At 40.8% G+C, this 24,774-nt stretch overlaps 1 protein-coding gene across 1 annotated transcript in view; it reads right to left on the bottom strand.

The window, feature by feature from the left end:
• ADAMTS6 (ADAM metallopeptidase with thrombospondin type 1 motif 6) overlaps positions 1 to 23,637 on the bottom strand; it is a 158,676-nt gene extending 135,039 nt beyond the window's left edge. The window contains exons 1-7 of the mRNA XM_056325476.1: positions 23,091 to 23,637; positions 17,589 to 17,978; positions 16,447 to 16,811; positions 8,818 to 8,986; positions 3,429 to 3,646; positions 2,819 to 2,902; positions 2,178 to 2,323 (exon numbers count right to left, since the gene is read on the bottom strand). Of these exons, the coding sequence (XP_056181451.1) occupies positions 2,178 to 2,323; positions 2,819 to 2,902; positions 3,429 to 3,646; positions 8,818 to 8,986; positions 16,447 to 16,811; positions 17,589 to 17,685 (1,079 nt within the window). The 5' untranslated portion in view covers positions 17,686 to 17,978; positions 23,091 to 23,637. The remainder of the gene's footprint in view (positions 1 to 2,177; positions 2,324 to 2,818; positions 2,903 to 3,428; positions 3,647 to 8,817; positions 8,987 to 16,446; positions 16,812 to 17,588; positions 17,979 to 23,090) is intronic.
• Positions 23,638 to 24,774: the final 1,137 nt, after the last annotated feature.

The following is a 24,774-nucleotide window of genomic DNA, read 5'->3' as shown; positions in this document are numbered from 1 at the left end:
ATAGAAAAATCCATTCTTCACATAGGCTGATACATTTTGTTAGTAAAAGCCAGTTTCAGTAATAGCCTGATTGATCCATTTAAATTCATCAGTGTAGCCTTTGAGGTTATTTTTAGAAATTGTAATTATTATAGTAAGTAAATGAATACAAGCATTTTATTGTGAAAGCATACATAACTCAACTTAGAAGTTCAGCAGTGCTTTATTAATGCACGTATTACTAGTCTACAGCTACCACACTAAGGCACTTTGTGGATTTAAAATACAGGTATATACTAAGTGCAAACTCCTTAGAAGTAAACGAGGATGTTATTTTTATAACTCGTATGTCCTTTTTAAAAGGTAGCATACACAAGTCCTAAAGAAACTATGCAGTGTACTTATATAATTACTAAGCCCTCCCATAATGAAGAATAAAATAAGTCCTTAATATTTACTACTTTTTGCTGAAAAAAACTTTATTTTCAATGGGTATTATCCATGTCCTCTGAAAATTTACTCCTTTTGCAGTTAAAGGTCTGGAAGTTAGCACTGTCTTAAGCCTTCATCTGGAAGGCACAACTGTTGCTGGGATCATCCTACCAGAACAGGGAAGCCAGTACAGAATATACAGTAATAAAATGTATTAAAGCTCAATAGTGAAAGAAAATAAACAATTGTGCTTTGCCGTGCCAGAATTACACTAACAAAATGTCATGTTATTCAGCCGTAACAGTAAAAATACAGTGTTGCCAACACAGTTTATGCATATATATTGGGGGGCTTCAGCTGGCATAACCACACCACCTACAGATTACACTTTTTCACTCACTGCCTAAATTATGCTAGCAAAAGCTTGATGTGTAGCACAGCTATAAAGAAGTATTTCACATGAGAAACTCCAGTGAAGGAATTACTTATATGCCTAAAACCAAGCATAATTGTGAATACATCAGATCTTAGAACGTAACTATATTTTTTTTTTTTTTAATTTCATTCCATTTATTTTTATTAGAGACTATAATATTAATTTGTTAAACTTCTTGGTCTGCAACAACTCTCTAAATCACTCTGGCATTTAATCATTCTAATGGTTACTATGTAGGATTAATAACCACATGTAACAATTACATTTGAAATATGAATGCAAAAATACATGCAAGTGTATTCTGGAAAGTGTTTCCTCTCAAAAAACAAAAGCTCCTTATACAAAAAAAAAAAAAAAAAAAAAAAAACCACCAAAAAAAACCCCAAAAAAACCCAAAAAACCCCATTCATCCTGAAAAAAACCAGCCACTTTTCCACCTTTTACACAAAATTTCAGAAAAGATCCATTATTTTAACCACCATTTAAAAATTTTTTGCCGTGAACACAAATCCACAAATAGGTCACATACAAAACAGTATAGAATTTGTCCTGAAAAGCAGAAACTATAATAAAAAGATCCTAATCCAAAATAGTGCTGCTGCACCTGATGCTATTTAAACAAAATAAAAAAGAATAGCGTCCTTCAACAACAGGGAAACTGATCTCCTAATAAAGTACAGTTACCAACCCATAAATGAAAAGGGCAAACAGGAATACATTTATCAAGATTGCAACACTACACTGCAAGCTTTGTCGAACTTATCACAGTAACTGGAATGGAAGCAAAATGGGCACATACACAGGCTTTGAATTACTTATTAGAACTGTCAATTCTCATCTTAATTAAGTGTAATAAATCAGAACAGCTACAAAGCAGATTCTCACATTGCCTGAATCTGAAAGAACCTGTTTTTCAAAGAAATACTATTACAGTAGTTGAGGCTCTGGCTTGAAATTCTTATTAAAAACATTATATATGGTTAGCCAAACATTTTCCATACTGTTTTGTTCTCCATAATCTTATGAATTCTCTTAAATTACAAAAGTATAAAATGTTCAACAGGATCAATCTGTTCTACAGGAATACTTTGCATTGGTAACTATGAAGTGAAAACAACAGCAGAAGCAAGTAATTTGCAGACCTTTCTTTCCCAAATTCTTAATCTATAGTTTGATAGTCCAATATATTTAAGACAAGCCATCTATTAATTTTCCTCCTTTTAAGATTACCTACAAATTATATTACTTTACAACTAGCATATATAAAGTAAAAAACCAAGAAAGCTACTATAATGAAATAAAATAAACACAATACTTATAATGACCATACCTAGTTATAAGAACCGCATTATCATGGTGGGCAATCCCATTTTCTGGAATGGTGTTTCCATCACTTTGGTGGGAGAGAATGGATTTCTGCCACTTACAGAAGCTATCGAGGGACTTGTCTGCATGGTGATTTATCTCCAAGTTTGGCTGCAATACAACATGCATACCAGAAATGTTCCAAACAAATTACTAAGGTCAGTTGTTAAGCCTTTTGAAAACTAAAATGGGACTATAATTAGAAGCAGTGGTTTCTAGGAATAAACTCTTCTTGCCAAATTTTATCTCTGTAAAATCTGACCCCAAGTTCAGCTCTGTATTACTGAACAGGCATTCCTTCTGCTCGAACTTTAATGATTATGTCAATAGAGAAAAATCATACTATCAAAATATAGATCTAAAAATAAAACTGACATCCCCAAAAGGGTATATTAATATTCACCTGAAGTTAAGAACAGGTATCTTTGAGATGATATATAAGGAATATTCCTTTGAACTGTTTCATCTTGATTAAAGTAATGAAATATTACAAGACAGAGGTTTTGTACTCAGATGCAGTCATTTCAAGCAATAATTAAATGAAATCTGTATTACACAACATAACTTGTATTGCAGGGATATAAAGCTTAGTGCAACAGCTCTTACCTGATCTTCAGTGAGAACAATTAAACGTGTCACTATAATATTCACAACGTTTCCTAGACTGGAATCACGATAAAGTTTGGCAACCTGACCTCCAGAAAATAAGAAAAGGCACAAAGTCAGACAAGAAACACTACTTGTTTCCTAAATGGTTAAAAATCAACCTATTTTCTCACTCAGTGTAATTCCATGATGTTAATTATCATTATCACCTAAAGAAGTTATTTTTGGACCAAGAAAATCACTATTCAGTAAAAGAAACTTCTTGCGACACACTTCATTTTCAATCAAAACTGTTTATACTTCATTTCATAATTCAACCAGCATAAGGAGCACTTAGACTGTTGACTTAAACAGAACAGATCTGTACAAACTGAATGTAATCACATGCTTTTAAAATTAAAGACAAACAATATAAAAGTGATCACGGCACACTTCTTGACAGAAACAGTACCGCATTTTTCCCACAATGTTAACATTTGCCCTATTTCAACTAATTCCTGCAAGCTGATACATACTTTAAAGCATTATTCATGCCAATAAATACTTTTCAGTTGCTTTATCATTTCAGTACATGCATATTGATATGAGCACAGAGAGGGATGAAACTTACAATATTCATTACACTCAAAATGTAGTGTTCAATGTCTTTGCGACCATGGTATCCCACCATCATTTTGTCAGCTACTACCAGCGTTTCCACAAACCGTTCAAGGCTTACTGATCTCTTCTGTCGACTGTGACTACTTAATGTGTCATTGACTGGAAGTGAAGTTGGAAAAGCAGATGCATCACTCATCCACCAAGGTTTACCGCTTCTTGTGAGGTCTTCTAGGAACCAAAATAATTAAACACCTCAGAGGGGTCACTGGTAAAATTCATTCAAATGCAGCTCTTTTATGTTGAGATTACCATCTTCAGGCTTCTAAGAAGTCTTTCTTGAGGCAAAGAAAAATTGAATTATTATGTAATTTTTTAAATTAAAAAAATACCTTATAGAATGGAAAACCAACTTTGAGCTCTAATATCCTTAAATCTTCCTAAGCTGACCTAGGATAATAAATCATGAATCTTCTCTTAACAGTTCTAATTCTGCACATCTGTGTTAATACTAAATATCAGTTCTAATTAACCACAAGTACACTTCAGAATTTTAAGGATAAGAACAAGACAACTATAACATCGGGGGAAAAAATACTGGAAACCAAAAGATCACATTTAAGGCAAAATGTATCAAAATATATTAAGGAATTAAACGTGCTGGTAAGGCATGAAACTCTGTAATTATTAGGCAATTATGCTTACATGCCTAATAATTTTAAGGCCAGAAAAAAATATTTTCTCTTCAGAAAGCTATCAGATTATGTTTTATCTATCTTGTGAATGAACTATAACAGAAAGTTTTAAATGGCCTGACATGGGATAATTGCTATAGTTATTTTTGACACCAATTTTCATTCAAATACGTTGCTTATTGTACTTGTTTCATGTAAAATCTACAGAAAAATATTTCTTGCATCCAAGAGATTATTAAAAATCTAAGCAGCTGTAACTATCAGCAAAACAAACACTACAAAGTGACTTTGTATTCCTGTCCTCAGGACAAAACTGAACCTGCCTTTCCCTGCAAAACTGGCAAATTTTTGTATATTAAGTATCTCTTTTCTACAAAGGTCCACACAGATCTCAACCTTAAGTTTATCAAAGTGTATTATTAGTCCAGTTTTACCTATGTAGGATCTCAAAGTATCTAAGGTATTCTAGTTATGGATAAACGTAACATTAACAGTTAGACACACTTATAATTGTCTGAACAGGACTGACTGCTCATGTGAGCAATTTCCCAGATGCATCCTTACCTCTACTAAAAGAGGTTCAGCTAAGGATGAGTTGAAACAGGACCAGTACCTTCCGTGAAGAAGCAATACTTTATGCAACTCAACTAAGCACACTATTTTCAAAGACGAGTAACTACACCACAAAGAATGTATGTTCAGGTCAAAACCAGGAATATAAAGCTTCAGCATTCCCACTGTTGGCATATTTCATAATCTTTGAGGCCACAGTGCTAGCTTTAAAAGGTGCATATTTTAGAAAAGTCAAAAACTGAAAATAAACCTGGTTGTTGAAATAATGCTGGTAGTAAAATTCTCCTTATTCTGCAACAGGTATAATCCACTCTAAAAAACTGTATCAAGTGTTAAAGCCTGTTGAGGATTCTATAATGAGTAATAAGCTGCTTCCTGTTTTTCCTCTCTTCTGTAGGAAATTCAAAACTGCTGTAATTATTCAAAGATTTTCATCTCACTTAAGCAGTAATTTAGGAATGTCTGGAAATTTCTGTGATCGCTTCTGTACTAAAATTTAAAGAAAATCTACTCTTCATTTTCAAATAACAAATAGAGATGTTTGAGGGTTTCTGATGCTCTTAAGATTGCTAGAAGTAGTTTAGAAATGCAATACTGCTTCCATATTCATTCATAATTTTTCACTCAAAGATGCAAATCTATTCTAAACATTTGAAAACTGATGAGCTCATGCAGAAAGCTTCCGGAGAAAAGAAGAAATATTATTTTTTACTTATCTTGGTTGCATCTTTCAAACAGAAAACTTTCAGAAGACTTCACAAACCAAACATTTCTGCTTTTCTTACCAGATGAGAAGCTTAGGCTTCAGCTGGTCTCAAAGAAACAACCCTGAGTTCTTAGGCTTGCACTCCAGGATCTATCAATGCTTATGCTGTTCTACTTTAAAAAACACTAAATAATGCTGGCTGAATTTTCTTTTAAGACACGTCAATAAAACTTTGTAAATCATTTAACAAAAATAGTTCTGTGGCAAGTTATGCCATTTTCCCACCATATTCCTAGATTAAAAAAGAAAAAAATTCAACTTCATTAATATCAAACATAGCAATCAGGAAGTAAGAAATGCAGACATGGAAAAGGCAAAAAAAAATAACCCACAGGAAACCACATAATTAATCCCAAAATAATGATTACAAGAGCAGAGAGTTAGGTTTTAAATTGCAACTGAAAAGAAATCCAAGTGTGTGTAGACATGGACTTCACAACTATAGTACCCAAATTTTCCTAAGTCAGTCCTCTAAATATGTTAGATGGGGTGAAGGCAGGGAGGAGAGAACACAAACAGGAAAAGGTCTCAAAATGCAATAGTAATCATCTATGTAAGATGCAACTATGAGAACATTTTGACATGAAGCATTATGTGCTTTTTTTCTTACTATTTTAACATCATTTAATGCATATACAAGTATTTTTTCATTTTAGAACACACTGACTGTGAAGTGTAGCGTAAGTAAAATCACTATGTAAGACAGCATGTAGTACAGCCATCCTTAAACAATCTGCCACTCTGCAGCTTTCATATGTGAACTTTTGTCGTTTCTCAATCCTATCCAAACACAGCATTCTGCAAGAAAACCCAGTGGCCTCAAATCCCATTGAAAAACATCTTACCAAGGCCTTAATGATATCAGCTATATTTAATAAAAGTTAACTTGGTGATGGTTTACCCATGAAATAGTAATTTAACATTTTTAACATTTTTAGACATTATTATAGCTAACTGCTTAAAACCTAATGTAGGTTATGAAAATCTAGCCCATGTTCCTATTCAAATCTCCCTGCCTCTCCAATTCTTCTCTTGTATTAAGCCACCATAGTTCTATCTACTATGTAGTCCACTTGCTCATCACCAACAATTCCAATCATCCTTTCACCAAATTCCCCACTTCCTATCAGTTATTGCAATTTTTCTCAGAAAGGTCAGAAATAACACTCTTCTTGCCTCTATCAACACTTCAAAATCCTGACCACTTCCCTGATTCAGAGCAGGTATACAACCAGTTCAGGTCTAGGTTACAGCAGGAGAACCTTGCTACATGCTGAGGAGCAGCACAGCTACACATGCAGATTCCTCCCAGAATACTACACTGGCAAAACTTTTCTGAACGTAAAGATAAAAATCAGTCTCCAGACAAAATAAATTATATACTGCCAAAAGACAGCTACAGGTTTGTTACAACAGCATTTTAAAATGCAAACTTGGACTGATTAAATCTGCCAAAACCAGTCAAATGCCCCAAAGATTACTGCAAACCTGGCTTTAGGCCTACTGACTGAAAGCCATGAAACTGAAAAACAGTATTTGGTTTTACTTTTTAGATATTATGGGGATGCTCTGGGTTCCATGGCACTTTGGGATAAAGATACAACAGTGCTCAGAAAACAAGTTTTAAAGGTTTTGGTACCCATGAGGAGAACAGTAAAATAGTATGTCATCTGGAAAAGTAAGAGCTTGCAGTTTTGTGGTAAAGCAACTTTTTCAGAAATTTTCATGGAGTGGAAGTAGTACACAGAAGAACAGGAAAAGGGGAAACAGAGATAAATGGCCATGATAGTAGTCTCAGGCTTGTAAAAAGCAGTGATTTAGTATTTCAATAATTAAGGACTTCAGGATATGACAGATAAGAAAACTCAGGAAATGCACAGGAGATTCCAAGAACAAAGACAGCATCAAATATGCCCTAGTAATAAATGCTAAATATTACTGCATATTTCACAAAAAATGGATGCAAGGTGCATAGCTCTGATCTACCTATGATCCATCTGACAGACACCATCTGAATGACTGAATGCAACCTGACCAAACTAGCTGCCACTGCTTCATCCTCACTTGGAGGAGAGTGCATTAATCCAGAAAGTGACATCTGACAGGCCAATACACCTTTTCTTTTTCTAGGGATAAAAAATGGTGAAAATTGCGTCATTCTACATTTCATAATCCTTCCACTTGTTTCAAGAGGCTTAAGTGGCAGCTTTTCCTACAAAATTAACATATATTAGTACTCTTACTTTACAATCAGTTAGGCAGTAATAGTTTGGAGACTTGTTCTGCCATATTAGAAGCACATAGATGAAATAATGTTTCCAAACTAGAACAGAAGTTACATGGATGAAGCTGGACATTCCCCTAAACACAGTTATTAACTGAAACACTCAGGAAAAACTGTCTCCCAAGCATGGGCATTTGTAGACAATCTGTACTGTAAGATCAGCCAACCAGTGCCAGTAAAAATTACAACCTCGCAAAGAAGCTTAACAGTGATATTATTTTATTTTAAGATTATTATTTGTCAGCTTGCCCTGTTGCACTGAATCGCATGAAATACAACAGTCCAGGACTGAACTTTTAAGAACAAGCTAATTCTGATACACAAATGACAAGGTTAAAACATTTTTCTATGATGAAAAAAACCCCATCATTTTAGCACTTTAAAATAACTTTCCAAATTCACTCCATGCTGTCTTCAAGAGGTTAGTTTTCAGTTTCAGTTTAAGTAAGTGAAAATCATGTCAAAGAGTACTTGAAAAATGTATTTATGGAAGCTAACACTGCTTTACAAGGTAAATATCTCTCAATCAAAACTATACAGTCCTTCCCATAAGGCACCTGTACATCACATATTCAACTCTTGTGGAATAACATTAACCCACTGAACCAAAAGCCAGTATCAAAGCACCACAAACCTCTGTAAACAAGACAGATGTGGACTCCAGTTCCAAATGAAGTACTAACCATGATACAAACACATTTATTGCATGTCAAGTTTCCTCAAATGAGATGGAACACTTACTAAAGATTAAGCTTTAAGTAATACTTAAGTCACTCAACCATGCTTTCCAGTTGGGGAATCAAGTACATTAACAGCACATTTTGAGGAAGCCTGTGCTCACAACTACCACTGTACACAACACAGGCATAAAACAAGACTTACTCGCAGTGTCTCAGTTTTTGGAAGACACTAGACTCTCGATCTCAATCTGAAAAAAAAGCAAAACTACTTTTTAACAGGTAACACCACATCACCCAAAAGGAGGAGCTACATTCTCCACTGTCTTACATGTGAACCAAGCAAGACTTTAAAAGAGAGCTTAAGTTATGATTTTTTAAAAGGAATGACACTCATACTCATTTACCTGAGACTCCACAGTGACTGTGATCATACAGATGTTGCTGGTGCATGGTAGATTTTTTGTATATAACATGAGGATGACCCTTTTCATAATTAAAGTTACTAGAATCTTCTGTTATATTCCTTAAAGGCTCAATAAAATACTCTTCATCTTCTGTAGCAATGACTCCATGCTTAAAGAAGAAAATAAGAAAAGAAAAACTTGCAAAAGACAATATAAAACTCCTATTAAAAAACTTTAAAAACATTTGACTTATCACCTATCTCTGTAAAGAAACCCATAACTATAAGCCAACACAGCAAACAACACATGAGCCAGCTCTCCTCCACCGATTTCAGTGGCAGCAGGAGTAAGTGCCTATAAGTAACACAATGAGAAAAGAATAAAAATGTCATTGCCCTATTTCTGGAGTTCTTTCCCATCACTTCTGATGCATGTAGTAAGAAAGCAAGAGATATTCTTAGTATATGACAAACAATCTCTTCACAGAGATGTTCCAAAACTAGACGATTCATATCCATTAAAAGTGATGCCAAGCCAAAACAGCCTTGCTCAAATCGTGAGACCAATAACCCTCTATGAGACACACCAGCAGATGCTTAAAGCCGCTTACTGCATCAAAGAAAAACAGCATGAAGGATTAATTTTAGAGCAAATATTCAGGGAAACCACTCAGCATTTTGTATCCAGACACTTAATTCCAAAACTGAGCTAGTTATTAGAATCAAATTATTAATGTTAACTTAGGATACACTATCTACAAAGCATTTATTCTTTAAAAGGTCTTGCCACAAATCTGGCAAACCCAAGCTGCTGCAGACTGTGCACTAGACCTCATTATCCATAACAAATGAACATTTTTTCCTCATATTGCAGTGCAAAATAGTAGATACTCTATTCTTATAACTATCACATTTGTGATCTCAGCTTCTTCCAAACAGGAAGTGGTTTATGAAAGAAGGGGGAGATTTCAGGCCAACTATGCAATTTCCTGAACCTTCAGCAACTAAAACTTGAGCAGAAAATCCAGCTTTAGGATCCTTTCAGATATAGAAACATTGTGGAGTAAGCCCTGAAGACTCCTACACCTATACTGCCTACACAAAAAAATCTGGTATCCACATCTAGGAAATTCTGAATGTACAATTTCTATACTGGGAGAAAGAGCTACTCATCAGGTATGAGACTGGAAGCAGGAACTTCTGCATTCATATCCTGATTTGATGAACTACAAATTTCTATCACACCTTTGATCTGTAAAAGCAAGTTCTATACATAAGCCTTTTTTTAAAGGGGTTATTTTTTCCCTCCAATGAGACCTCTATGATCAGCCATAAGACCACTTGTGCCATCTCTGCCCTAAATACCCTAAAGCAGTTCCTAACATCAGGGCTTGCCACTGATGGTCAAAAGCTCTCATCCTGCTGCTGTTCTGTACATCAAATGTGTGCTGTTCTTCACTCCTGGAATAACTGGATTTCAGTAGCAACATAACACTTAGAAAATAAAAAATTTTGTATAATGCATCAGAAAGAACAGCATTTTCCAAATATAACCCTGCTATAAATTCTGAAGATGTTATGTATGAACACACTGCAGCTTTCAATAACACATCCCTTACATAGTGACTATAACAGTAAGTGTTCCTCTTCGGTGGTATTTTTCATTATGAACTCATTTACTCAGGAAGGTAACATCTTGGTCTATATCACCTGGAAGATGCTGGTATCAAATTTTTCTCACAATGCCTTCTTGTTGCTTGTAGTCTAAGATTTTAATTTACTTACTTAGTACACTATTGCTTATATAGTATTGAAAATATAAACCAAATTGTAACTGGGTTTACCAGATGTGCAGAAAGAACCTTGGCAGACTGGACTGCATCCAGTCTGCATGTCAGACATCTGGGTTCAAGTCAATTTGGAGCCTTTATAAGCTCTGGTATTACATTCCCACAGGAAGAGAGTCCTGCAGAGTGGCTGTGGCCAACACCATCAGGCTGTCTGCTTCATGCCAAGCCTAAAGAGAAAGAGATACCATCCAACCTGTGGCTCTGCCTCTGCAACAGAGTGGGTCTTGATCTAAATCTGGTTACTCCAGAGCACACATCATTTGTGTCTGTACTCAAGTCTAGCCAGGTTAACAAGTAAGCATGAATGAGATATTTTTTCAGATACTGAAACTAGACTGGTGGATCAGTTGAACCCTGATGTGAATGACCTTAGTGGGAGTGAGTCAAATAAGATGCCATAAACAACACAGTTCCTTCATGTACCAGCAGTGAAAAAGGTTAGGAGAGTATGACTAATTTTTCCTATGCCTAGCTGACACCTCACCTCATCTGCCCAAACACCATGGTCATTTAAAAAAAGAGATTTTACTAACATCTGGTTGAGGAACTGCAAATACATTTTAATTTATACCTACCACCAGGTAGTCAGAACATGTATGCAGTTAGTTGCTGCAGCCAGCCAAGTGACTTGAAAACACTGGAAAAGCCCTTGTCCTGCGTATGTCCTTCAAATAAGCCCAGCATGTGTACACCATTTTAAACTTAACATGCTAATTCTGCTTGCAAACAGAACTGTTCTTCCCATATTAAACTGATGCAAGTGGTCTTGTTGAATTGCAGTAACTGATTTTAAGAACCACTCTGAACTCTGTACATAAAAAGTACTTATGTCAGTGACAACCAACATTTATTCAGAGTTTAGAAAATCATGGCGGCTAAACACACTTCCATTGTATATGCATTCAGCAATGCCTGATTAACAAATAGTGGGAATTATGTTATTACGTCCAAACATTCTAAACCCCATTTTTGGCTTCTAATCTACTATTTGAGCAAAACACAATTTTGGTTGCAGAAGTAAAATAATGTCCTTTTAAAGCATTGAAAGGAATTGGGGGGGGGAGGAAGGGTTAGGTTTGCTATTATATTTGAGCAGATTGTGATTTAAATTTCTGCTGCAAAGGAAAAAAAATATCACTAAGATATAAGAATGACCAGCAAACGTTTTGAAAAGATACCAGCAAAAGTTTTGACAAAATACAATGAATTTAAAAAACAAGCCAAATGCCCCAAGTAGGTTACTACAAGCAACATTCTCAAGATTATTATCTGAAACAGATTGTTTGAGGTCCTGTGTTATACAATCCCACTACAGACTGCCAACTCCTGCTAACATATATAAGGTCTGGATCCAGCAGTTTGACATGCTCAGACAGATCTGTGAATCCACACGGAGTTCCCCTGAACTTATGAAAAGGAATCTTTTTCTGTCGGGTTTCTCCAGCTGAGGCCTTAACCTCCTTCAGATGGGGGATGTCCATCAGTTGCAGTAGCAAACTGAATTATCGAGGACAAGTGCATGCCTTTTCCACACAGTACTACTGTTGTACAATTTCTCCATGCCTTGAACCTTTCTAGACTTCATGCTTTACCCATTTTTAATTATGAAGTAGTAGTAATGGAAACTTCTGAAAATGTCAGTGTTGTTCCGTATGTCTACAGTTGGCTATACACTTCAGTGGGGTTTTATGGCTGAGGAAAAAGATTGCGTTAGCTTGCTGTGTTCTTAAAGATGAAAAAAATAGTGATCTGGCCTGAGACAGTACATCAGGCAATCTGAGATACCTTAAAACTAGGACAGGGACAGCTTACATATAATTTTCTGAATACTAAGTCTGTGCTGCAAACACATCTTAGTACCAAAGAGAGCTCACCAAAGACACTGATCTAGAACACTAAATAGTTTTTAATACAGTTTATGATCTTTAAAAATTATTTTATAAATTAGACATTATTTTATGTGCAATTAAAAAATACCATACTATATGCAATTTATAATCTATAAAAGAAGATGCATTCTTTATGGTAGAATCAGCTTTCAAACAAGCTAATTTAAGAAGAATATGAATAATTTATACATAAATCAGTTTAGGAATACATTAAACAAACATTAAGTCTTCCAGCAGCAAGAGTATTCCTCCTTTAACCAAGTAAGGTCATGCTTCTAGCCACAGCCTACTTCTTGTGCCTTCTTTATCACTTCTGTCTGGATGGAGACATCTATGCTACCCAGCACAAATGTCACTCAGTGCATGGAAACTTCAAATGCCATGGAAATACTTGGCCTTTTACATTAAAGATTTCCTTGGAACCACAGTAGCCTCAAAATGTGATTTAATGTCTCATTCACTTTCCTAATAATAATTACTTTCTACACACTTTTAAGTACTTCCCATCATTGGGCTTTTCAGATCAAAATGAGAAAATCTACCCTGGAAAATTCATTTGTTTGAGCACTCAGTTAAAAACTTTGACACCTGGCAGAGGACAGCGGTGGGTCAGAATGCAAGAAGTTCGGTTTCTGCTCGATTCCACTACTATAAGCTCCAAAACTTTCCTTCTTTTAAGATTTGCTCCCTCAGAATTAGACATACTTCTTTCCCTTGAGGTGAAGTTCTCTCTTTGGCCAGCCTGCCATTGTTTCTTCTCTTCTTTCCTTCAGTATGACATACTCAGCTCAGGCAGTGCCTCAGCCTCGTTGCCTTGCTCCCGGAACCCAAAAGCCCCACCATGCTGCTCCTTGCAGGCTCTTTCATGGGCAGGCCAAACCTGCAATCCATCCACAAATATAACATTCACTAAAGTAAATAAGAGTCTGGAAGCCAGCCAGCCTGCCGGACAAGACCTTCAATTTCCTCACTGCTCACTGGATTATAGAGCTTTCCTCATAACTTCAGACAATTTATAGCATAATCAGGGCTCAGCAGACGGAAACTGCTGGAATGAAACTTTGGTAAGTAGCAGCCTGTAATTCTGGGGCACTTGGTAATAAGAAATACAGAGGGAGCGGCCAAAACAGGAAACAGTGACAGGGAAATGAACTGACTGCTCGTCACTTTTATTATAAGGAAACTGAGAGAAAACCCTCCTTGTACAAGTGTTCTTCCAAGTCATACAACTTTGGTTAATCAGATCGTGGACTTGCCTGACCACGCTGGATAAACAGATTAACTCAAAACATTCACTAAGGGGAAGAAATTTCCCAGATTTGGCAGAATGTGACAATTGGAATAAATGGAATGCTTAAATTTTGCCTGTGAGGAACTCACTGTTAAAGATGGTTACTTATTTTAAGAGTTAAAATGACTGGCTTTGAGACAGGTGTTAACCAAGGACTATGCAGAATGTGACTGGCAGTCTCTTACAGACCAACAACCTGACTAGAAAATATAAAAAAATATAAAAAGTACAATGTATTCTGAACTATCACTAATTCTAAAACAAGTGGTACTGTCTCCAATATTCACTGCCAATTGCTTTATTAAACATGTTCTAACCAGCAGCTGTATAATAAAATAATAATCAGTAGGAAGCATCATTTAAAAATAACTCGGTGATGGATTTATCTGACTGGAGTGTTAACTCCCACACTCTGGAAAGCCCTACCAACACTGGATGACAGAGGAGTTTCTGTATAGTAGAGGATGACACTGAGTTGAGCCCACTGCTGCACGCCTCTACAGCTTTTCTGCCTCTCTGAGAAAGAGCCTTTTGTCACCCCTGCTGCTGCTTCTAGAGCATGACAGGAGCTTCACATGCTTGTGATGAGCTCTTCTAGGAGATGCAGTGGACATTTGAAACTTGCAGTCCCAGGGAAGAGGCATGACCATGAAGTACTTGCAAGTGCCAGTTGCGGTGGGCCCAGAGATCGGATTATGGCTGCCTTAATACATGGGAAGAAATACGCAAGAGCTGACAACAACGAATAGCACTGAAGATGAATTAACTGGGAATTACTCCACACTGAAGTTAGCTTATAAACACTAAATTAACATACTGACACCTAGAATGCCCCAGCAAAACATCATGTCTGGAGGCAGAGGGAAAACACGCAACAATGGTAATGCTGAATGTCACCTTAGGGTATAAAGCACAGAAGCAAAAAGACATCTCTGCTTCACCATGATGCCTTTCTTGCCACTCAATTATTTGAAGAAATGAAATGTCATGAGGAGCAAGAGACAGGCAAAGCTCATAGGATGATACAGACTTTTTCCTGCTTCATACCACTCTTGTTTTCCAAACACGAAAATAAAACAAGAGTGAGCTAGGGCAAGAGCAGGCATTCTTGACTCACTCCCTGACCAAGGTCAGAGAGGAACTGAAATGGGAGCACCACAGCACTGACAGCAGGCTCCAACAGGGCCAACCAGTCTGTGCCTCAACTGGCAGAAACTCTGGACGTAGAGAAGCATACAGCCTCTTTTAAAGAAGCAAGTCCTGAAGGCAGGAATTTGGTCCATAGTATTTTTAGGTGAAAATAACTCAAAAGCAAGATTATTGAATATATTAGTTTAAGAGCTTAAATAACTGTGACAAAAAAGTTATTACACAGGAACTGCAAAACCAAAACAAAAATTGTACTAAATTCTGACCTATCCACTATAAGTGTGCATTAACCAAACTATGATACCACACTCAATGGAATCCCATTTTAACTACTTTTCTTTGAAAGTGTTTGCTTAGCCCTAGAAATCACCATTAAATTATTTTTCCTCAAGACTAGCCCAAAATGTTAACCTAGACTGTAAAAGAGATACCACAAAGCATCTGGGTGTAATGCAACATATCTGAAGCAGCTGGCTTTTGTTTGTAAATAACATCCCAAGATGCATTATTCAACAGCACATCCAATGATAAATAGGAATCAGTTTACCTATTTTCTTTAGCAATTAGAGCTGTTTATTCCTAAAAAGAAGATTGACCAGTGTTTACTATAGCTAAAACCAGAACGAATAACCATAATGTGTACAAATATTTTTTACTAGAGAAATTACTGACTCTTGATTTAGTATTTCCTTGTCATGCCCATCTATTCCAGTTACTGAGTAGTCTGGGGTTGGTTTTTTTGTTCGTTTTCTAATTTTTGTTAGGAATAACAAAAGCTTTTTCCCATGGAAGTACTTCTGTCATGTAATCATGAGAACAACAATAAAAGAAGAGATGAGCACAGAAGAGATAAGAATTTCTAATCCCACCTTTAAATGCAACTGTTCACAATTTGTAAACAAAATATTTCAAGGGAAAAGGTAAATAATTACTTCCTGGTACTTGCAAAGGAGCTAATTTCCTCTTCACTTTTTGAATTTACAGAAATGACAACTTCTACACCAAGCAATTCCTCTTCTTTGTTACTTCACTCAAAGTTTCTAAACCCAGATTCTCAAAGACGACAAGCAGGTGTTCAGTTCAATCAATGTCTCCCTGGAGAGATGCAGCATCCTAAAGAATCCACTGTTTCCTTCTCCCTGTGCTCTGTTTTATAACCTGTAAGGATCTCAGCACAGACCTAATCTTGCAGCCCTGGTGTAGACACTGTAAACACCAAAAATGTTGCCTGCTAAAGGGCTACTGAATTGGGTCTTAACAACTAAGTTTGAAAAAATGATTAATACTTTTCCCCAGGACACAGATCAGGTTTTAGGGGTTTTCTGCACCTTCCTGTCTGCTTGTTTCCCATAGGAACTCAAAAACCTGAAATATATGCCAGTTAAGTTCTTCTTCTGTAATATAAAAGAGACAGGCACGCTATTATACTACAACATGTAACGTATACTTACCAGACCATTGCAGTTGCTTAAGGCCACTTTAGTTGTACTGTGTTGGTCTTGCAAATATCCTGTGTAGTGACAGTGGTCTAAAAAATCGTGCTTCCACTGCGGTCCTCCTTTCCCCCAGTATTCTACTGTAAAATGTCTGGACACCAAATCTGTGTTGAGAGTCAGGTTTAAATGAAAGTGCTTGCCATAGGCAGAAAGTTTAAAAAATAATTTAGATGCTGCCAGTTCTTGGTCATAAGGGTCTGTGCTCCTCCTCCTTCTTGAGGGTTTAGCATTTTTCACAGTAAAGCTGAGGAAGGCTCCATTTTGATCAACCCTTATTGGGACTGTTAGTTGGTAGTGTTCAAGGTAAGACAGGAATTCCTCTTTGTAATCACAAGGTAAGACAATCCAGGGAGTGGGCATAGAAGAGAAGAAAATATAACAGGAAACAACAAGTAGTAGCATAAACATAAACCATACTTGGCAAATCTAATCACCTTCATAAGTAAAAGTAATTTTCAAGTAAATGCAAGATGCAGCACTTTACTAAATGAAATAAAACATCTTTTCTTTCTTTCTTGAGTCAAGAAAATGTGTTCAGTTTCCTATTGATTTGATATCACTGGAATTACAAGTTTTTAACTACGTATCTTTTCCTATTTATCTAAAATACGTAAATATTTGGGGCTGAATTCTAACCTAAGAAGGACACAGCCTTCCCAGGCATACCATTCAAAAACAAAAGCTATTACATCCACCTGCAAGGATAAAAATGGTAGTGATGAAAAGTATTATATTGTAAAAACACATAAACAGCTCTTCATTTCATTAAAAAGCTATAAATGTTAATGGATAGAAGCCAGAATAGATCCTTACTTCCTAGTCTAAAAACATGTGAATGTTGTTATGGCAAGTCTCTAAACTGTTACCAAGCACAACATTTTACTAGATTTAATAGCAGTTACAAGTAAGCAAAGAAAATAAAAACAAAAAATTTATTCAGATTTGCTGTATTTAAACTTCTATGACAATGAATCATGATGAAACTAAGAGCAGAGCCCACACGATCTCATTAATTATAAAACATGGTTTAGGAAATGTTACCCAAATGCAATGCAAAAATAGACGCTTCTTGTCAGCTACAGAGGTCAGATCCCTACCTTGAGAACTATACGAAAGCCTGTTGTCACTGTGAAATTCTGACGAAACCATGACTAGGCTCAAAATCCATGTCCACATCTTCCAAAAAACTTCCATAATTTAGAAAAACAGAAAGCAGGTTTTTTTATCCCCCTCCTTGGAGAGCTACCTGTGTGCTACAGAGTTAACTCCCCTCCAGAATTGCACCATAACAAGTATATTTATTTTATACTACTTCCAAATTAGCTATTGCATGTTCCACTTCTTGACAGGTGTTCTTTTCCAAGAACCTGTACTTTCTTCTATATCTGCAGTCATTTTCTCAATTCAAAATACGTATTTGTAAGATTCCTGAAGATGCCAGTAAGGCATTAGACTGGATAGTTACTGAACTTCCTCCATTTCTTTTCCTGAAAAAGAAAAGAAAGTGAGTCAAGGCAAATTATTTCTATTAAAAGAGATCTATACTGCAAAACAATAAGCCATCATAATGAATTATACAATGTAACATTTTGAAATCATATTAAACCATTACCACTTCCATGGTTCAAGGTCACAATCTTACAAAAACCATGAATTACCATTAACCTTGAACAGCAGAGCCATACAGCTTAAGAAGCACGTATCGACTTCATGCTAAACAGGCAGAAGGATTCATAAAATTAAGGTTTCTTGTTGCTCAAATACTGTGTTCAGACTTGCTCCAGCTATAATCAATGTTACGCACTCATTGATTTCTGTGGTGAATAACTAAACCCAATATACTGGTAGACAAAAGAAGAACCTGGGAAACAATCCAGAGTAGTTATCTGATCTTTCTGCAGCATATATTTTGTTATTACTTGGGCCTTGGTTCTGCTTACGCAGGCAGAACTCTCATTCACTTAAATGGGAAGGCTGCACGTTCGAGTACCAAAGAACAAATTCCGTATTTAAAGCTATTGATCACACACATTCTGATTTTTCAAATACTTGTGTCAAGAATGTCTTCATCTACAAAAATGTCATCAAACTACAATTTGATGTAGTAGAATATATTTTTATTCTATTTTGCAGGTCATCAGATTAAGCAAATAAGATGTTACTTCCCCCTAACACCCCACCCCACCCCTTTTTTTTATTATTATTTAAAACACTATTGCAGAAATACTAGAAAGCAGCTCTAGCTGTGGCCAGGGATTAAATGGAATATCTATGTAGTAAACTAACAGTCCAGTATCATAGGATACCAAACCGTGTGTTGTGTCAGCTGGTACTAATCAGTCCTTTTAAGCACTTACAGCACACCTGTGCACAGAGCAAATTCTGCTAAGGCACACAATGGAGAAAGAGAACACCTAAGATGGGGAAGACTGTTTAAAAACAAATTTCTAAAAGCACATATAGCCACTTACATGCACACCAGATAAACTTGCTTTTCTAAAATTCTGAGAGTGATTTACAACATTCATTCAGACAGGTTATACCCCTGCAGTCAGTGGACGATTTGCAAAGGTTAAAGAGTTGTAGCATATCATCTCAGGAAAGCTCAACATCATGCAAATCCTATTTACTAATAGCACAGTGAGTATTAGGAAACTTCTCAGCCAATTTCAAATACATTTAATTATTCCTTGTAAGTGAGGTTCATCTGATCATTCTAATACCTACTTTTCAAATATATTTCAAGACAGCACAAAGTATTTAATCAGGTTTGTAGAGGGAATAACAGATATTTTGCAAGCATAGCTTGGGCTTAGCTTCTGGGGAAGCATAAGGATTTAGTGATGCCATTCACATGTAGCAAGGCCTCAAAGCATATTATGAAAATCTCTGGTCTGGCCTTCCATGTAAAACCTTATTTCCTAGCTAACATTTAGTTACATCTTTTAGACTTCTACAAGTTTTCAAGAGACAACCAACCCCATACTCCTCAGCTACACCAGTTTACCAAATAACGTGCCTTATTCTTAAACTGAGAAAATCCTGTTTCAAACTCCTATCACTGAATCTTACTTTACCCCATCTGCTAATAAGCTGCTTTCTTCTCCTTGCATGACTAGTTATAATATGATACATGCACGTCTTGACACTTCCTGATAAGCAGCTCAACCTATTCTGTTTATCTCACTCTGTACTGTCCGGTTTCCAGACGTCCAAATATTTGTGCAGTTCTTTGCTGAACCCTTCCCAATTCATCAGCATCCATTTTCATGCACAGAGACCAGAACCGGACCACGTAGTCCAGTAATGGCTTGTTACTGCCATACAGAGAGGTAACATTGCCTCACAGCTTTTACTTAGTCAAAAAATTGAAACTGGGAGCTCACGTTCAGCCTCTCAGGATGATAATGTCACCCTAACATTAAGGCCTCCTGCAACTGTAGTACCTATGGACCTAGGTAACTCAAAATACTGGACGTAAACTATGTATCCTGTTATTTAGACACCAGTGGCCCACATGGTAGGCACTGGCCAACAGCATCCAAGAGTCATCCACGTCTAAGTGTCCCTGCAGGGGGCTGTGTGAAATGGGGTCCCTCATTCTAGCTTCACACAAGAAAAACCTCCTTTCCCATTAAGCTTGCTGAAATTTCCAGTAGAATCTTTAACCTCCTTTCCAAAAGTGTTATAGCCAGCTTGAGCACTGACACAAGCAGACCACAGATAACTATATTACTGCTCTGAATTAAGGAGCAGTAATGGATGTGAAGGATAACTGTCGTGAAGGATAATGCACTCAGGTAACTCCAGACATAGCTCTTCCAGTATGAAACGTGGTAGGAACATCAAAGCATCCACTGCCTACACCCTTTTTTCTTTCCATTTTCCTTACAAGCTTATGTTCAGTATTTGACTTTTGGTTGTTGCCAAGATGACCCGTTCAGTCCACACAAAGCTTACACTAAGAAGCATTTCCTCTGCCTCATCGCTGAACTACACGTTCACCCACCTGTAAGGGCAGGTGTGGCTCCATGTCCTGAACATCTACTGAAAACCACAGCTTCTGCCAAACGGTAAATGCTCTAGCTCTGCCAAGCAGCAAAGACGGACAAGGTGTTTTTCAAAATCTAGAATACTGATGACAAAACAGCTCTATGGCACAGGCGTTTTTGTGGCGGCACTGATGGCAAAAGCGGCACTCCTGTCACCAGTGCCATAGGCTTCCTACCCACTGGAACTCAACAAGGAGGGAACAAAGGCCATAAAGGCATACTGGAAGACTTCGGGGCAGAAAGCATATTATGGGGAGCCGACTGACCAGACTGCTCAGACCAGTCACCTTGAGAGCCTCCATGCTCGCAGAGGCTCCCTGAGCAGCTAAAGCGTCCCATAAACTGAAGGCAGCTCAAGCCTCAGGACGGGCAAGCTGAAGAGAGGCTATCCCAAGGCCATCGCAACACGTGCCGCCTCCCCTGGGGACTGCCACCTCCCCCACCGCTCCCGGCATCTCCACACCAAGGGCGTCCACCACCGAACGGCCAGGCTCCAGCACGCTCGGTGGCGGCGGAGACGGCGACGCGGTCTCCCGGTAGCTGGCCAGGTGCCGAAACAACCTGACACCGCCGCGCCGGGTCACACGGCGCAGCCGGGGGTTACGCTGCGGGGCGGAACGGGGGGGTCGAGGGGCGCGACACGCGTCGAGCTCCGCGGCGGGCGGGAAACGGCCCCGCCGATTCCAACGGGCGGGGCGGCTGCTTCAGCACGCCCGCCCCGCCGGCGGCTCGGCCCCCGCGCGCGTGTGGAGCGGGGCACGGGCTCCCCCCGCCGCCGCGAGGTGCCCAGCGCCCTCCCCAGCCCGGGCGGGCGGCGGGGAGCGCCGCGCTGAGGCGCGGCCAGGGGCGGGCGGCCGCGCCGGCAGTACGAGTGGTTGCTAAGGAAATGGGGAGGGCGGGCGGGAGGGGACGGGGCGGGGGGCGGGCATCAATCACACAAATTCAATTACAGGTATCGGGGCTGGCCGTAAAAAGCGTTGCAGGGCTTCAAAAGCCGGGGATTAGACGCCCGCACCCACCCCCCACCCCCCCCCGGGAACTCCTCGGGGCAAACAGCGACGGGCAGACCGCGCCGGGAAGGGCTCGGTGAAAAGGAACGGGGGCCGCGGGGTGGCGGGGAGGGGGACACGTACAAAGGGAAAGGACGGATCCTTCCTTCCCAGGAATCAAGCAGAAACCGAGGCGTGAGGCACAGAACGGCTGCTGTGCGTGCCCCGAGGTACGGCGGGGCCAGCCGCCCCGCGGGGGGGGACACGGGGCTGCCGCTGCACGCACAGCCTTCCCCCGAGCCGCCTGCCCCACGGCGCCCCGCCGGCCCTGCCCGCGGGTCAGCTGTCACTGCGCTTCGCGGGGGGAGCCAGGAAGCAAACGCCCCCCCCCCCCCCCCCCCAAAAAAAGTCAACAGACTACAAAAATGCATGGCTACAAACACAACCCAACACGTATACACATGCATATTATATACACACGTCTGCACGCACAAAAAAAAAAATTAAATACTAAAGCAAGCCGCAGTTCAGCAGACACGCATCACTCAAAATTCAGAAGGAAAAAGGAAGGGGGGGGAAAAAAACCCAACCCCAAACACACAACTCCCTGGAGAGGCTGAAGGGAAGAGTCTGGTTGCTGTGGTGGGGTTGATCCTAAAGTTAACTTTCAGCAGCCCATTTCCAGACAGCAGCGCTGAATCTATTTGGATAAAACGCGTGTGACCCAGACACTTGGCGTTTGGCCCAAACGCGTTGCACCGGCAGCCCAAATAAAAACAAGAGTCTGACTCTCCGTCTCTCTTCTCCGTTGAACAACAATGAAAGAAAACAGCGAAGACCAAATCTGCACACACATCGCCAGGGAGCGAGAGCCCACTTAACCTCCTCCCACCAAACAAAGTTCCTTTGAACCCCGGGCCGCTGCGGAGACAGACACACACCGATAAAGACGGCTCCGCGGGGTTAAGAGTCTGGCAAATCCCAAGCGGCTCGAAGTAAATCAAAACCACACGCTTCCATCTTCCTGACGAGCACGGCGAAAGCCCGACATCCCCGCCAGCATCGGGCTGCGGACGGCGGCCGCGCCGACCCTCCGAGCTCCGGCACAAAGTGTGCACTTGTCCGGCCGCGGCTGCGGACACGCCGGACACGGCACGGCCAGGCGCCGCGCTTCCCAGGCTGAGCAATCCAGAATCCCTGCGGGTTGTCCTTGGGGTCTGGGGGCTGCTTTGGCTTTCATCTGTTGTTTTGTTGTTGGTTTTTTGGTTTTGTTTCTGGTTTTACCCTCCCTCTACCAACGATTTAGTATTAAAATTATGAAAGATCTAAAGAAATTGCACCATTCGAGACCGTACTTCATATACCACTAGTCTTTTCGGCTGAAAACCCTCGCACCCCCTTCCCCCATCCTCAAAGGTTTCTCTCTGAAATCACTCCAAACCCACCTCGCCTAATGCAATATAAACCTCCCCCCGCTCCCCGAAGCCCTGCACGCACCATTATTCGGGACACAAGAAAAGCAAAAAGTTTTCATTGAATAGCGTGAAATCTTCCTTACCGTTCTCATCTTCAATTTCTGATATAAAGTAAGTTTCAAACAATAGAGATTGCACAGGACGCTTCTCGTATTCCTCTCTGCTTTTCCCTTCTGTGCAAAGCAACCATCAGGGTTATATTCTCCAACAGAATAAAATTCTCTAGCCTTCCTAAAAGGGTTTTTTAGAAAGCGGGCTGGCTTGGCAGGAGGAAGGATGCCATCAATTCACCCAACCTATCACCCTGCACATTTTGTCTTTCCAACAAAAAAAAAAGGGGGGGGAAGGAAGGAAGGAAAAGCAGGCTTATATTGGGGTGGGGGTGGATGCCCTCCTCTTGAGCAGCCTCCTCTGTGCAAAATACCATGTGAATATCATCTGAGTTGGGGGGGTAGAGGGGGAGCGACAGACAGAGAGAAGGGGAGGAGAGGGGGGAGGGGGGAAGGGGGAAGGCAGGCAGAGCAGGAAGGACTCAAGAAAGTTTGGTTGAAGTAGCCCCAGACCTCCTCTCGCTGCCGGCCCCCGGCCAAGCCGAGCGCGGCGGCAGCAGGGAGCCTTGGCAGCCTCGCCCGGGGGACGGCGCGGGCCACGCTGACGTCAGCCTGCAGATGTGCCCCGGGCTGGCGGGGCGGCCGCGCATGCGCGCCGCGTCACGTGGCGGCGGGGGGGCAGGGGTACAGTCGGGGTAACGAGAAGGGGGGGGAGGCGGGGGAGGCCGCGCGCGCCTCGCGGCGGAAGGGGCGGAGGAGCGATGGGGTTAACGTCCCCACCGCAACCCTCGCCCGGTGCCGAGGGGTGAGGCGGGAGAGGCGCTGCCGGCGGGCAGCCCAGCCCGGCGGCAGGGAGGTGCCGGGACGGCTGTGCCGCCGCTGCCGCAGCCCCGGTGTGCGGGCGGGCGGGCGGGCGGCGCCGGGTAGGGATGCTGCCGGTGGGCGCTGGGCCCGGCAGCCCCTTCTCCCCCTCCCTTCGGCCGGGCCCGGCTCGCGTCCCATAACGGGCCTTGGTAAAAGGAAACTTGAAATCACGCCGTCCCGCTGAGGGGAGGCGGCGTCTGAGCCCGCGCAGCGAGCGGCGGCTGGGTGGCGGCCGCGGCCCGGCCCTCCGCGCAGCCCCCCGCCTGCCCCTCGGCTTGCGGCGGGGAGCCGGGCGGCCTGGGCAGGGGCAGGGGCGGGGGCCGCGGGGTCGCCCGCCGGCCGGGGCCGCGCCGCGCCATCGCCAGCTCCGTCTGGAGGCGGGAGGAAGGTGGCCATGGCAGAGGGCAGCGGCGGTCTGCGGGATCGCTTGTGTTCCGTGAAGCCAGCGGTGGCGGGCGGGGGGTGCTGGAATCCGAGCCTCGCTCTCCTAACCGCCAAGTTAATTTCCGGTAGCCAAAAAAAGAGAAGAGGGGATGAAAAAAAAAAAAAAAGTTTCCTGAACCTAGGTTCCAAGATTTCGAGCTTTTGCTAACAGTATTTCCCAAATGGTGCGGGTACGTGCTTTTCTCCCGAGCCGGAGGCAGTAGCAGTAAGTGTAATTCTTCTGGTGAATCTGTAATAGCTGCCTGGTCCGTGAGGTGACTCGAGAGGCTGAGGAGTACAGCTACTCCGGGATTTCTCCGAGGAGCCAAGGAACAGGATCAGCCCGCATAGTAACCCTGGTGGTCCCTAAGGGCTGGTGGCTATGTGCCCGCGAGGTGGGGGGGGTGAGACCCGTGGCTGGCATTCGCCG

This window comes from Falco biarmicus, chromosome Z (assembly GCF_023638135.1).
Source record: "Falco biarmicus isolate bFalBia1 chromosome Z, bFalBia1.pri, whole genome shotgun sequence".
NCBI lineage: Eukaryota > Metazoa > Chordata > Aves > Falconiformes > Falconidae > Falco > Falco biarmicus.
The sequence above is the reverse complement of the archived record's forward strand: the minus strand, read 5'-3'. Positions and strand labels throughout refer to the sequence as shown.